General features: G+C 42.0%; 1 protein-coding gene across 1 annotated transcript in view; it reads right to left on the minus strand.

The window, feature by feature from the left end:
* LOC143277842 (uncharacterized) overlaps positions 1–402 on the minus strand; it is a 7,332-nt gene extending 6,930 nt beyond the window's left edge. The window contains exon 1 of the mRNA XM_076582760.1: positions 235–402. Within this exon, the coding sequence (XP_076438875.1) occupies positions 235–402 (168 nt within the window). The remainder of the gene's footprint in view (positions 1–234) is intronic.
* Positions 403–15,000: the final 14,598 nt, after the last annotated feature.

The following is a 15,000-nucleotide window of genomic DNA, read 5'->3' on the forward strand; positions in this document are numbered from 1 at the left end:
ATAAAAAAAAAAAGAAGAAGAATATTTTTGTGCTAACTTTTGATCATAAATATAACACTCTAAACTCATCATCACACGCTCTTTCACTTTTGTTTCTCTTTCCTTTCTTTCTGCATTCTGTTTCGTTTTTATTATTTAATGAACACACTGAATTATTTGATTTATTTGATTCCAAGCACAATAGTCTATGATCAACGGAGCTGGTGAATACAGCGTAGAAAAAAGCAAACCAACCTTTATGCTCCGTAAGACGGACATGTAGTTCTGCAGTTCCTCTTGTTCCTCAGGGTTCAAGGTCACGCCCGTGCCGCTGCTGCTCCCGTTCGTAAGGCTCGGGGTCAAGGTCAGGCTGGAGAGGGGAGTGGTGAGAGTGAGGGGAGCGAGCGTCGTAGTTGAAACCATGTTTTTGTTGTTGTTGGAGTCGTTGGGTGTGTGGGGGGGTGGAGTGATGGAGAGAGATAGATAGATAGAGAGAGAGAGAGAGAGAGAGAGAGAGAGAGAGAGAGAGAGAGAGAGAGAGAGGAACTCTCCTTCGTAATAGTTCCTTGAAAAGCCAAGAGTTCTTGCTTCGCTGTTCGTTTTACTGATGACGCTGTTACAATATGTCTTTCTTGTCAAGTTTAGAACCAGGAATAAAAAAAGAAGAAGGTTTTTGTCACCTTTGACGCAGTGGTCAAATCAAATTGTGTTGCTTTTTGGAGCCGAACTGATCGCAGTAAAAGCAAAAGAAACCGTAAAAGTCTCACTTATAAACTGGTTTAGTACTGAGGACAGCCAGTCTGTAAGTGACGACACTTGTGCACAGGGTTTGGTACTAAAGACACCTAGTCATAATGTGCGCCACATGGTTTGGTACTAAAGACACCTAGTCACAAGGTATGGTTCTGAAGACACCTAGTCACAAGGTATGGTTCTGAAGACACCTAGTCACAGGGTTTGGTTCTGAAGACACCTAGTCACAGGGTATGGTTCTGAAGACACCTAGTCACAGAGTTTGGTTCTGAAGACACTTAGTTACAAGGTTTGATACTGAAGTCACCTAGTCACAAGGTATGGTTCTGAAGACACCTAGTCACAGAGTGTGGTTCTGAAGACACCTAGTCACTGGGTTCAGTTCTGAAGACACCTAGTCACAGGGTATGGTTCTGAAGACACATAGTCACAGGGTATGGTTCTGAAGACACCTAGTCACAGGGTTCGATTCTGAAGACAAGGTTTGATACTGAAGTCACTGAGTCACAGAGTATGGTTCTGAAAACAAGACACCTAGTCACAGGGTTTGATACTAAAGACACCTAGTCACGTGGTGTGCTTCTGAAGGTACCTAGTCACAGGGTTTGACACTGAAGACACCTAGTCACAGGGTTTGATACTGAAGACACCTAGTCACAGGGTTTGATACTGAAGACACCTAGTCACAAAGTATGGTTCTGAAGACACCTAGTCACACGGTATGGTTCTGAGGACACCTAGTCACAGGGTTTGGTTCTGAAGGCACCTAGTCACAGGGTATGGTTCTGAAGACACCTAGTCACAGGGTTCTGTTCTGAAGACAACTAGTCACAGGGTTCGGTTCTGGGGACACCTAGTCACAGGGTTTGATACTGAAGACACCTAGTCACAGGGTATGGTTCTGAGGACACCTAGTCACAGGGTTTGGTTCTGAAGATACCTAGTCACAGGGTATGGTTATTAAGACACCTAGTCACAGGGTTCGGTTCTCAGGACACCTAGTCACAGAGTATGGTTCTGAAGACACCTAGTCACAGGGTTTGGTACTGAAGACACCTAGTCACAGAATATTGTACTGAAGGCACCTAGTCACAGTGCTTGGTACCGAAGACACCCAGTCACAGGGCTTGGTACTGCAGACACCTAGTCACAGAGTATGGTTCTGAAGACACCTAGTCAAAGAGTATGGCACCGTAGACACCTAGTCAAAGAGTATGGTACTGAAGGGTATGGTACTGAAGACATATAGTCACAGGGTTTGGTTCTGAAGACACCTAGTCACAGAGTATGGTTCTGAAGACATATAGTCACAGGGTTTGATTCTGAAGACACCTAGTCACAGGGTATGGTTCTGAAGACACATAGTCACAGGGTTTGGCTCTGAAGACACCTAGTCACAGAGTATGGTTCTGAAGACACCTAGTCACAAGGTATGATTCTGAAGACACCTAGTCACAGGGTATGGTTATGAAGACACCTAGTCACAGGGTATGGTTCTGAAGACACCTAGTCACAGATTCGGTTCTGAAGACACTTAGTTACAAGGTTTGATACTGAAATCACCGAGTCACAGAGTATGGTTCTGAAGACAAGACACCTAGTCACATGGTTTGACACTGAAGACACCTAGTCACATGGTGTGCTTCTGAAGGTATCTAGTCACAGGGCTTGGTACTGAAGACACCTAGTCGCAGGGTTTGATAGTGAAGACAACTTGTCACGTAGTATGCTTCTGAAGATATCTAGTCACAGGGCTTGGTACTGAAGACACCTAGTCACAGAGTATGGTTCTGAAGACACCTTGTCAAAGAGTATGGTTCTGAAGACACCTAGTCACAGGGCTTGGTACTGAAGACACATAGTCACAGGGTGTGGTTCTGAAGACACCTAGTCACAGGGTATGGTTCTGAAGACACCTAGTCACAGAGTATGGTTCTGAAGACACCTAGTCACAGGGTATGGTTCTGAAGACACATAGTCACAGGGTTTGGTTCTGAAGACACCTAGTCACAGGGTATGGTTCTGAAGACACCTAGTCACAGGGTATGGTTCTGAAGACATCTAGCGACAGGGTATGGTTCTGAAGACACCAAGGCACAAGGTTTAGTTCTGAAGACACCAAGTCACAGGGTTTAGTTCTGAAGACACCAAGTCACAGGGTTTGGTTCTGAAGACATCTAGTCACAGGGTTTGGTTCCGTTGACACCTAGTCACAGGGTTTGCTTCTGAAGACACCTGGATACAATGTGCGCCATCCCACAGGGTTTATACTGAAGACACCCGGTCACAATGGCTTCCACACAACAGCGTTCGGTACTGGAGACACGTGGTCCCGATACATCACCAAGCCAGTCTGCAACAACGAAAAGAACGAATTTAAAGATCATTCATAAAATTCAAGCTCCGGTGAGCTGACATTTACTTCAAACAAATTAGAAACAAACAGGTTCAGAAGAATGCCAGGTTCTAGACGACTGCATTGGTGTTCTTCACTTTCCATGCCCTGACATACCCGCTGTGACCTAGAGGCCAATCAACAACATGAGCTGAACTTAATGCCTTTTAGTTGTAGCCTTCCGTCAGAGATCTATCCCTCGAGCGGTGGCCTAATGGCACTGCACCAAAGTAGAAAGCGAGTGTTCACGGGTTCAACTCCCATAAACGGACCACGAGCCAGTTGCAGTGCTCGGACGGGAAGAGCCTAGTATGGTCGTAACCCGCAACTAACTGTGCGTAGTATGGAACTGACCGATGGCGTAGTTCGGTCAACGTTGGCATTTAGTCACGCGTAACTGTCAAAAAGTTAGAACTAAGCAATGCAACTGGTTCCAGGACTTTTAACGCCCGCGCCCCCTCCCTCCCTCTTCTCCACAAGACTCCAAATGGAGGTCTGAGTGTTAGTCATTCGGATGAGACGATAAACCGAGGCCCCGTGCGCAGCATGCACTTTTGCGCATGAAAAGGAAACCACGGCAACAAAAAGATTGTACGTTGCAAAATTCAGCAGAGCGCGATCCACTTTGTTATCAAAACAAATAAATTGCAGACGTAACAGAAAAGAAATAAGAAAAAAGAAATATGGATGGTGCTACACTGTGGTAACGGGATCTACCTGGGAAGAGCAGCCTGAATTTCACACAGAAAAATGTGTTGTGACAAAAGGTAACACATCACAGTACAGTACATTACAGTACAGTACAGTACAGAATTAACACAGAAGAATTTGTTGTGACAAAAAGAGACATAGTACACTAGAATACAGCACAGTAGAGTACAATACAATGCAGTACAATGCAATAAAGTGCATTACAATGCAATACAATACAATACAATGCAATATGATGCGACGCAATACGATACAATACAATACAATGCAATGCAATGCAATACAATACAATGCGACACAATACAATGCAGTAAAAGTAGGGAGGTAAAAGAAGACGTACAACTGTTTTCATTATTGGTAAAAGAAGACGTACAACTGTTTTCATCAACTATTTCACCGCCAAGGTTTTGTGTGGAAAAAACAACAACAAAAGAACCCCCCAAAAAACCACACACTTTTCAGCGCCAAATATTGTAGAGACGATGCTCACAGCCACAGGTATCGGTTCATGTCAAAACAACACAATGGATTTCAAACTCGGTCAGGTGGCAAAGGTATGAGCAGGTAACTGGCTGCAGATGTCGAGTTTTGTTACAATGTGAAAAAATGGTCTTATCAACATGATTCCTCGATGTCGACAAAAGTCGCCAATGGCGGCGAAAGAGTGAATTATTTTTTAGCCACACTCTAAATAGCTTTGAAAACTGTTACCACATTTCAGCTTGCTTTTCAGGAGTTAAAGAACAAACAAACATACAACAGAAAAACAAAACGTAACCGATTTTTAGTACGAACACAAGCATGGAAACAAGCAAGCAATTTAATCAATCAGTGAATTAAAACAAATAAGTATAGGTCTTTGAATGAGTGGGTGAGTGGGTACAAAAGTATTGAAGCAAGCAAGCAATTAGCAGATTAACGTATAATGGAAACACCTAGACTTACACAGTAAAAGGAGATGACATTTCATCGATATCATATGCATCATAGCAGCACTATGATAATACACAGTTACTACTTATATATTATATAATCATATAGCAATAATACACGCGGGCATGCGCTCAGGTGCTTTACATTTCACTGTTAAGGACAGCGGGTTTGCTGTCAATCTGTTCTGGTTAAAATAAATTGCTGCGTAGTGTACCTCATTAAATAATATGCCATTAGATACATTAAGTCTGTTCGTCGTTAATTAAAATCGTTAAAATGAAATTCTGCATAGTGTTCTTCATTACATTATATGACATTAAATCCATTAAATCTGTTCATCGTTAATTGAACCCGTTAAAATAAAATGCTGCATTGTGTACTTTATTACATTACATGGGATTAAAACTAAACTCCATTTACAGATAACTCTGAATAACGACCACAATAAACGCACAAGTTTTTGGATGGATACAGGAACTGTGGAATGGATGGATGAGAAAAGAACATCAAATGAACCTTTCAGGGAAAACATATTATCTGCATTTCATTTTCATAGGGTTTATTTGTCGCTTAAGTGCTTCTCTGCTCCATCGAGTTTTAAAAGGACCTTTACGATGAATTCTATGTAAAACAAATGTGCACTTACACAGTTCTTGTGCACGTCCAGTAATTACAGTTAGTCCCCAGTGATTGGTGAACTCTTCCACTGTAATAATAATACTAATAATGATTATATCTATATAGCGCTGAATCTTGTGCAGAGACAAATCAAAGCGCTTTCACACCAGTCATTCACACGCATGCATAAATTTAAAACTGGAAAAACTGAAGACAAGGAAGAGGCAGGGAAGGGCGGCTATTTTGGGAAGAGGTGGGTTTTAAGACCAGACTTGAAAGAGCTGAGTGCGGAGACCTGACGAAGAGAAAGAAGAAGTTCATTCCAATTGCAAGGTCCAGAGACAGAGAAAGAACAGCAGTCAACAGTGGAGTGTCTGAATCTGGGTATGCGTAAACAGAGTGGATCCGAAGCCGATCGTAGAGAGCAAGGTGGAGTGTAGAGGTGAAGGCAGCCACAAAAATAGGAAGGAGCAGATTTGTGAATACATTTGTAAAATAGAGTGCTGATCTTGTACTTTATTCTGTGCGAGACAGGTAGCCAGTGGAGATGCTGCAAAAGAAGAGTAACATACCTGCCAGAATCCTTGAGGGTCATCTACGGCCTTGTGTGCCTTCCATTATCCTTGCATACAGTGCACAATTGGCTTATATCCGGACTCTGTGCACATCATCCAGTGCTGAGTGCAAAGATTTGACGAAGCGAACGAAAGAGCTCGCTCCAAGTGTGAGGTTCAGAAACAGAAAGATCACGATCGATTGTGAAATGTTTGAACTTGGGAACGAGGAAAAAGACCGCAGCGCCCTACCTTTGGCAACACCTGTTGTCTTCTCCTAATTTAACCTTTTGCTTCCTTGCCTTGCTCTGGAAAAAAAAAGTCCTGTCACTGGCAACACGTGTTTGTCCCCAGGAAACTGTCAACTTGCAAAGAACAGCTACGAAGCTAATAAAACAACCATGTTTTCATTTCTATTATTATTATAATTAATTTTTTTCAGCGTTTCATTTATCATTTTTTCGTTTTGTTCTGGCGGGTGGGATTGGTGGGTGGGGTGTCGACAGGTGTGATATGGTGCAGAGTGAGGCTGGAGTGGGAGTTAAACACGTTAGAATATGGTTAAAACAAATTAGCTTGTGTAGCGAAACGAAACAAAACGATTCGGATTTCTTATTTCGCATGGGTAGTGGAGTAAGTACAACTGATCTTTTAAAAAAACAAAAACAAACAAAAAAACAGTCCTCAATGACAAAAAGAGAGAGAGAGAGAGAGAGAGAGAGAGAGAGAGAGAGACGTTAATGAACAATCTCACAGAGAGATACAGAGACAAAGACAGAGACAGAGACAGAGAGAGAGAGAGAGATACACACACACACACACACACACACACACACACACACAGACACACACACACGTTAATGAACAATCTCACACAGTTATTCATGAAAATGAAAGGTTTTATGGAAGCATGCTCATTAGCCTATTTATGTAAGAATACACACTAACGTTGAAAATAATAACACGAGGAGAAAAAAACAAAACAGAGCGAGCGAGCGAGCGAGCGAGTGAGACAGAGAGAGACAGACAGACAGACAGACAAAGAAAGAGACAGAGACAGACAGAAAGAACAGCTGAAGTGATAATATATCGAACATCATTTCATATCAATACTGAATTTTGACCAGTCCACTTTGGGATGAAAACGTGTTGAGTTTGAAAGATTCATGTCAATCAGATCCGAACTTCAGACAAAAATATTCTTGTTTATGTTGTTGTTGTTGTTGTTTTTTAAATGGATTTCTGGGAATGCTTCCATGACCATTTCATAACAAATCCCCTGAATATGCAATAATCGTAGTAAAGTGGAGATTTAGTATCTGCGAAAAGTCCGTGAATTTCAGAAGTAAACAGACTTGTTAGATAAGGTAGAGCGTTGCAACAAAAGGTTTCGTGCATGGTTTAGCCTCGAGAGGACAGATACCTATCTGTTGGTAGTCAGATTCTGTCAATGAAAGGGGAGAGAGAGCGAGAGAGATAAATAGAGAGAGAGAGAGAGAGAGAGAGAGAGAGAGAGAGAGAGAGAACGAACGAAAGTTTATTCGGCGATGGTAAGAGAATAAGCACAACTGCTTTTTTACATCCGGCCCTCAGGGGGAAAGAAAGGTCAGAAAAATGCATGCACAAAGAGAGAGAGAGAGACAGACAGACAGACAGACAGAGACAGACAGACAGACAGAGAACGAACGAACGAACGAACGAACCAACGTTATATTCAATATAAAGCCATCGCGCAGCTGAAGTGGTTAAATAAAAGTTAAGAGAGAGGCGTCGATGTGATAAAAGAGACTTAAAGGGAGGATGCCACATCGTTTGATGCAGTCAAGCACTGGTGTCGTCAGTTCAAGTGTGGTCGGACATCGCTGGAAACGGCTTCCATTCCCGGACGACCACAGTCCGCCATTGATGAAGACATCATCCAGCAAGTGGAGGCCGCCATTGATGAAGACATCATCCAGCAAGTGGAGGCCGCCATTCTGGAGGATCGCCGCATAACCGTTCACTAACTGGCCCAAGATATCAAGATCAGTGTGGGGTCCATGACCATTTGCACATGCGGAAGTTGTCTGCACGATGGAAATCCCCGAAGTTACGTGCTCCCAGGCTATTTTGGCCATGTGCTCAAGAAAACCAGAAGGACTTGTTCGACAGACTAATCAGGCAGGATGAAACAGGTCCATCGCTATGCTCCAGAAACTAAAGCCCAGTGAAAGCATTGGAAGCATTTTGACTCACCACCTCCGAAGAAGGCATGTTTCCAACCCACAGCGGGCAAGGTCATGCATACGGTCTTTTGTGACCAGCACGGTAGTGATGATGGATTTCCTGGCAAAGAGCACCACAAATACCAGGACATACTACGCTTCATTTCTTCCCTCGTACAATAATCTTAGTCGTGCACATGTATTAATCACAGTCGACACGAAGCTATCCAAGTGTTAACTTGGAGGAAATCAAAAGATAACAATCGCACATACACACTGCAAAACATCACATAGCAATGTGGTATTCAACAGTACTTTCAAATGAAGATGGAAGCTGCGATTTATTTTAAAAACACGTGATGTGGCAATGTGTCACCACCAAAGACAGTACAGCCGTTTGGCCGACTGTGAACATGGAGCTAGAGGCAACATTCACTCTATTTCCGACGACACGCCTCCCCCCCCCCCCCCCCCAACCTTCCCCCTCTTTCATGTGCTCAACGAAATGTGCGCCACTGGCTAACGAAGACATGAGTACTAATTAACTGTCTCACACGCCGAGGGGGGTGAAAACCCCATCAGACAGAAGTTTATTTTAGATATATTTGTATCTCTGACCTGAATGTCGAAGCGACTGCTGTGCCTTTTGACCATACTCTATATAAAGGTCTGATCATAGCAAATGAATTTTGCCTGTGGGAAAATGCAGGACCAGGGGTCTCTCTCCTTAAGCAAATCACAACCTGAATAAGATCTTAGCTTTTGTACTGACCAAAATATTCCAGTTATTTCATCCCTCCCCCCCCCCCGCCCCCCTTCTCGCTACGTCTTATCTTTACATGTAGATTCGTGTGTGTAAATGGACCTTTGTCTGTATGTGTTTGTATCATTCTGTCTCTCATTCTCTACTCGCTTTGAAGTGAGCAAATGTTCATTCCTGTATCCATGTATTGGAGAAACGTTTTTTTTATCATGTTTTTTTTAATCGAAAATTTTCGGACAATTTTCTTTTTCTTTCGAGGGCTGGGTGAAAATCCACACCATTCTTTACTTATTCCGTTACCTTCATATGATTAATCATTCTCTCTCTCTCTCTCTCTCTCTCTCTCTCTCTCTCTCTGTGTGTCTCTGTCTCTGTCTCTCTCTGTCTCTCTCTGTCTCTCTCTCTCTCTCTCTCTCTCTCTCTCTCTCTCTGTGTGGGGGAATAAGTTATGCGTAGAATACTAAAACATCAATATCTTGTTTTTCTTTCCGTTTTCTCAACCACTCTTCCATCCATCCCCTTCCCCTCACCACACCCTCCTCTCTGTTTCCCCATCTGTCAGTGCCAATTTTCGGATCAGACGTCCACTTACATCAAATAAGGAAAGGGATCCTGCAAGATAAAGTAATTGTCTCTTTGTGAGGTGGAGGTAGGTGTTGGTGTTGGTGGTGGTGGTGGTGGTAATGGTAGGGGAGCTTCGTTGTGAAGACTGTCTGAAACCGATGATTGATTTTTTTTTTCCTGTTTCCTGTGGGTGGGGGATATGGGGGTGTCGGGGGTTGGAGGGGGGGAGGGGAGGTGTATGCCAGCTGGTACACGTTCGGAAAGAAAACGTTTCCCCAAGATTGTGTGGACGTGTTGTTGACGCGATGCCTCAGGGACCAATGTGTCGGCGTTTGGTGAGGGTCCGGTATTTAGACCCGGAGAACATGAAAAGGGTTTCGCTTCATCGGGATACAGGCTAAAAGATGACCGCTAGTGTGATATCTTGAGAACACAGTTTGAAGACTGGGCACAGAGGGAGGTGGCCGGTAGTCTGGTACCTCAAGAACACAAGGTTGGATTTGCATTGAAAGGTTGAGAAAACGACAGGCCAAGCGGTAGAGATAATCAGGAAAGACTTAGTATGGGAACGAATAGACAGTATGGGAACGAATAGACTTAGTATGGGAACGAATAGACTTAGTATGGGAACGAATAGACTTAGTATGGGAACGAATAGACTTAGTATGGGAACGAATAGACTTAGCATCGGAAAGAATAGGCAGTATGGGAACGAATAGACTTAGTATGGAACGAATAGACTTACTATGGGAACGAATAGACAGTATGGGAACGAATAGACTTAGTATGGGAACGAATAGACAGTATGGAACGAATAGACTTACTATGGGAACGAATAGACAGTATGGGAACGAATAGACTTAGTATGGGAACGAATAGACAGTATGGGAACGAATAGACTTAGTATGGGAACGAATAGACTTAGAATGGGAACGAATAGACTTAGAATGGGAACGAATAAAGCCATTACCTAACTATTCGGTATTGTCAAAAGGTGCGCGTTTTACATTCTTTCTTCCTTCCTTTCTTTTCCCTTACTCCAATGCTGTAAATTTGCATATCAGATGAGAGTCAGACAGAAGGCAGCACAAAGTATAACTATGAAGCTAAAAAACAAAAGAAAGACACACAAACACCTATTGAGCATTTCATATTAGAGATAATGTATAGCCTATAATCATTTGCTAATTTCAGAATGGCCAGACCATAAATTGTGTGCAAATGGAGCCGTTTTCATAGAAAGCTTTTGGAATGGGAAGTATGAGAAAAAAACCCAAACAAAAAGGTAGAAAGGGGAGAGAGAGAAAAAAGGGAAAGTCGAATTTTTTTCTCTTTTTTTTGTTTTTGTTTTTGTTTTTTTGTTGTTGTTGTTTTTGTGTTTTTTTTGTAAGGTTCTTTGGACAATGCAAAAAATGGGAATGCGAAGCAGTAATACGAAAAACAACGACAAAAAACAAAAACGAAACAAAAACAAGCACCAAAAAAACAACACAAAAAAAAAAGAAAGAAAAGAAATATTTACGGGATACTTTGTTTCTTTTCACCTCCCCCCCTCTCTCTCCCACTTTTTCTGCTGTTGTTCTTCCTATTCCGTTCAGTCAATGCTGCGTTCTGTCTCCATCTGACCGGGGTCATGGTTACAGAACATATATATGATGGAAAGGTTGATTGCATGCCTGACAATTTCCGGTACTGGAAAAACCCTCCTCCCTGTCTGTCTGTCCGTCTGTCTGTCTGTCTGTCTGTCTCTCTCTCTCTCTCTCTCTCTCTCTCTCTCTCTCTCTGTGTGTGTGTGTGTGTGTGTGTGTGTGTGTGTGCTTGATGCAAAGCTCTATCAGTTACTTTTTCTTTGTAACACACTGAAATAATTCCAGGTCATATCCTTTTTTTTCCATAACAATTCATTGCCCCCCCCCCCCCCCACCCCCTTTTTTTTATTATTACTCTATTGTTACACCTCTTTGGTATATTTTTCTTCCCTTTTCTTTTAGACGTGTGTGTGTGTGTGTGTGTGTGTGTGTGTGTGTGTGTGTGCGGGAAGGGAGGGCAGCCCGGGATGGTGGTGGTGGTGGTGGTGCGCGCGCGTTTTCACACGCAAAACTACGAGGACAAATGCCGGAGAAACCTTATCTCGACCACGTGCAGAAAGAAAGAAAGAACTCAGCTGTGACACATTCACATCTGGAAACAAATGGATGCTGTCAAAAGGGGGAAAAAAAAAGAATTGGCCCAGTTCGATATTGCGCTGACTTAACACTTTTTTTTTTGTTGAATGGGGGCCTCAGATATAAAAAAAAAAAAAGTAGTTTGAATAATTACATTCAGCGGGGACAATGGGTGCAGTGAATAAATGGACGAACGAATGAACTAACGAAGGAAATTTAATTTTAATAGGTAAAGGAATAAGCATGAATGCTTTTCATAATCTGGCCCTTAGGGGCACATAAAACAGCAAATTATTCACGACAGTAAAAATACGAAATAACATAAGCATGCACAGCTCATAAGCATATATACATTGATAAGCTTATGATCATGTGCAGTAAATAATAATAATAATAATAATAATAATAATAATAATAATAAAAGAAAGAATGAAAGAAAAAAAGACATGTATAAAAAGAATATAGAGTGATGGGGGAGAGAGAAAGCAAGGATGAAAGAGGTGAAAAGAAAAAGACGGGGTGGAGAAACAGAGAGACAGGCAGACTGACAGATGCAGAGAGAGGGGCAGGGAGAAGATGTAGGGCAGTGGGGAGAGGTGGAGGTGGTACGTACCTGTCTTCCGTCCCCCGACCCCCCGTTCCCCGCCCCCCCGCACCTTGCCCCCTGCCCCCTCAACACTTTACAAAGTAAACTGCTGGAACGAAATAGTATCAAATTAGAATATGTCACGGAAGAATTCTAGTGATAAATTTCATTAAAAAGGACAACAGCATGGGTTTAGTAGACATTGACAAATGCAACTCCTGTTGTAGAGAGAGGGACAATATAAGTCACTATCTGTATGGCTGCCGTCATTCTCTGTCTTTTAAGAAGGCAATACGACGTATTATCAAAGAAAATTGTCGAAAATGTACTAAATCCCGATTTGAATAATAAACTTATTTTGTATGGAACTGTAAAATACAGTAGGACGAATGACGTGTTAGATTTCAGCTTTTAACTTGGACTTTTTTTTAATCATACAGATGCGGATAGATTACATTAGACCAAGCATCGAAACGTTCGTAATTGAACGATAGTTATGAGTCAGTGGAAATGGGAAATCAAGAGTGTGAGACAGAGTGGATCCCATTCATAAACTTAACAGAAAACAGAATGATTGTTTCAGACTGGTTTCATAATTATCATCTTGGTTGCAAGAAAACAATATTTATCCTGTTTCGTGTTACTTTCTTTTATTGTTTAAACTGCTTGTACTTTTTTTTTTTTTTATCTCAAGCTCCGTTTCCTTTTTGTGCACTGTCTCATGATGTTTCAGGGTCAAATCTCAAGTGATTTTCACTGCCTATTAAGATACTGGAGGAATGCAGAACAAGCATTCATATAAATGAATTTTCTAGCTGTACATTATAATGGGAGGTAATATAAGGGTATCCAGGAATCATGACGTGGGTGCGGCCCGGACCCGTTAGACTGTAAGGAGTTCAGGGCCGAAACACTTGACGGGGAGGGGGGGGGGGGGGGGGGGGGGGGGGTTCATCTCTGAAGATCTTGTACTGTCCAGCTCTCCCTAGAGTTTCTTATCGCTGGGAGTGCCCATGGTTTGCTTTTTATGTGTTTGTTCGTTTGTATTCAACTGTTCTTTTTAAATTTGTTTATATTTGTTTGTTTGCTTTTTTGCTCCTCTATTTGCCTTTTATTTACTGTTGTTGTTAGTGGTGTTTTGGTTATGTTGTTGTTGTTGTTGTACTTATTTCCCTTTGTCGTTCTTCTCAAACAATAGACCACAATATTAGATAATAAAAAAATAAAAATAAAAAAGAAGAAAAAGGAGAAAAGGTCAACGATGCTAATGACGACACTTGTGATTGATATTATGATACTGATAAATCACAGCGCCTCCATTCATCGTTACCTTTAAAGTTCATAATATCCTCTACGGTACATACGAAGTGTACATGTTGGGCAGTGACAAAAAACAACAACAAAAAACAAACAAACAAAAAAAAAAAAAAAACCAAGAAAAACAGCAACTCAGCATGTAGCCTACATTTGTCAAATGTCATTCTTCTTTTTTTTTTTTCTCCCTTTTTCTTCACGCGCTATTCTAAGGTGATCTATCGTATCTGTATCGTTTAGCGCTATGTTTTCGTACATTGTAAAATAAATGAAAATAAAAAAAGAATATAAAAGAAAAAAGGTTTTTGAAATATTTAAAAAAAAAAAGTATTCCTTTAGAGTGCAAAAATTACATTCGTGGAAAAGGACAGCAAAATAAGGACGAAGAAATGAAATCGAGACTCAATTCAATTGGGAGGAGGGGGAGGGGGGCTGGGCGGGGGGAGAAAAAAAAAAGAAGTGGAATACCTTTAAGAAAATGAAAGACAGAGAGAGAAAGAGAGAGAGAGAGAGAGAGAGAGAGAGAGAGAGAGAGAGGGGGGGGGGTGAGGGGAGAAGAAGAAGTAGACACAGATAGATTTTGTTGTTGTTGTATATTTGTATTTCTTTTTAACACAACCGATTTGTCTGTGTGAAATTCGGGCTGCTCTGCCCAGGGAGAGCGCGTCGCTACACTACAGCGCCAACCTTTTTTTTTTTTTTTTTCCTGCGTGCAGTTTTATTTATTTGTTTTTCCTATCAAAGTGGATTTTTCTACAGAATGTTGCCAGGAACAACCCTTTTAGTTGCCGTGGGTTCTTTTACGTGCGCTAAGTGCATGCTGCATACGGGACCTCGGCTTATCGTCTCATCCGAATGACTAGCGTCCAGACCACCACTCAAGGTCTAGTGGAGGGGGAGAAAATATCGGCGGCTGAGAAGTGATTCGAACCAGTGCGCTCAGATTCTCTCGCTTTCTAGGCGGATGCGTTACCTCTAGGCCATCACTCCACATAAATCAGATACATATATAGACACACACACACACACACACACACACACACACACACACACACACACACACACACACACACACACACACACACACCCACACACACACACACACACACACACACACACACACACACACACACACACACACACACACACACACACACACACACACACACACACACACACACACACACAAATATCTATACATATACAGAGAGAGAGACAAACAGGCAGACAGAGAGAGAGAGACAAACAGACAGACAGAGAGAGACAGAGAAAGACAGAGACAAAGCCAGAGAGACAGAGACAGAGAAAGAAGAAAAAAAAAAGAAGAAATGATGAATGATTACTTGACAAGAATGAATCAAAGAAGGGGATCCAAAAAAAAAAAAGACAAAAATTAGAACAGAATAACACTATATATGGGAGAGGCGGGGGAGGCGGGATGGAGGGGGTGCGGGCGTAGGG

Source organism: Babylonia areolata, chromosome 2 (genome assembly GCF_041734735.1).
Source record: "Babylonia areolata isolate BAREFJ2019XMU chromosome 2, ASM4173473v1, whole genome shotgun sequence".
NCBI classification, from domain to species: Eukaryota; Metazoa; Mollusca; class Gastropoda; order Neogastropoda; family Buccinidae; genus Babylonia; species Babylonia areolata.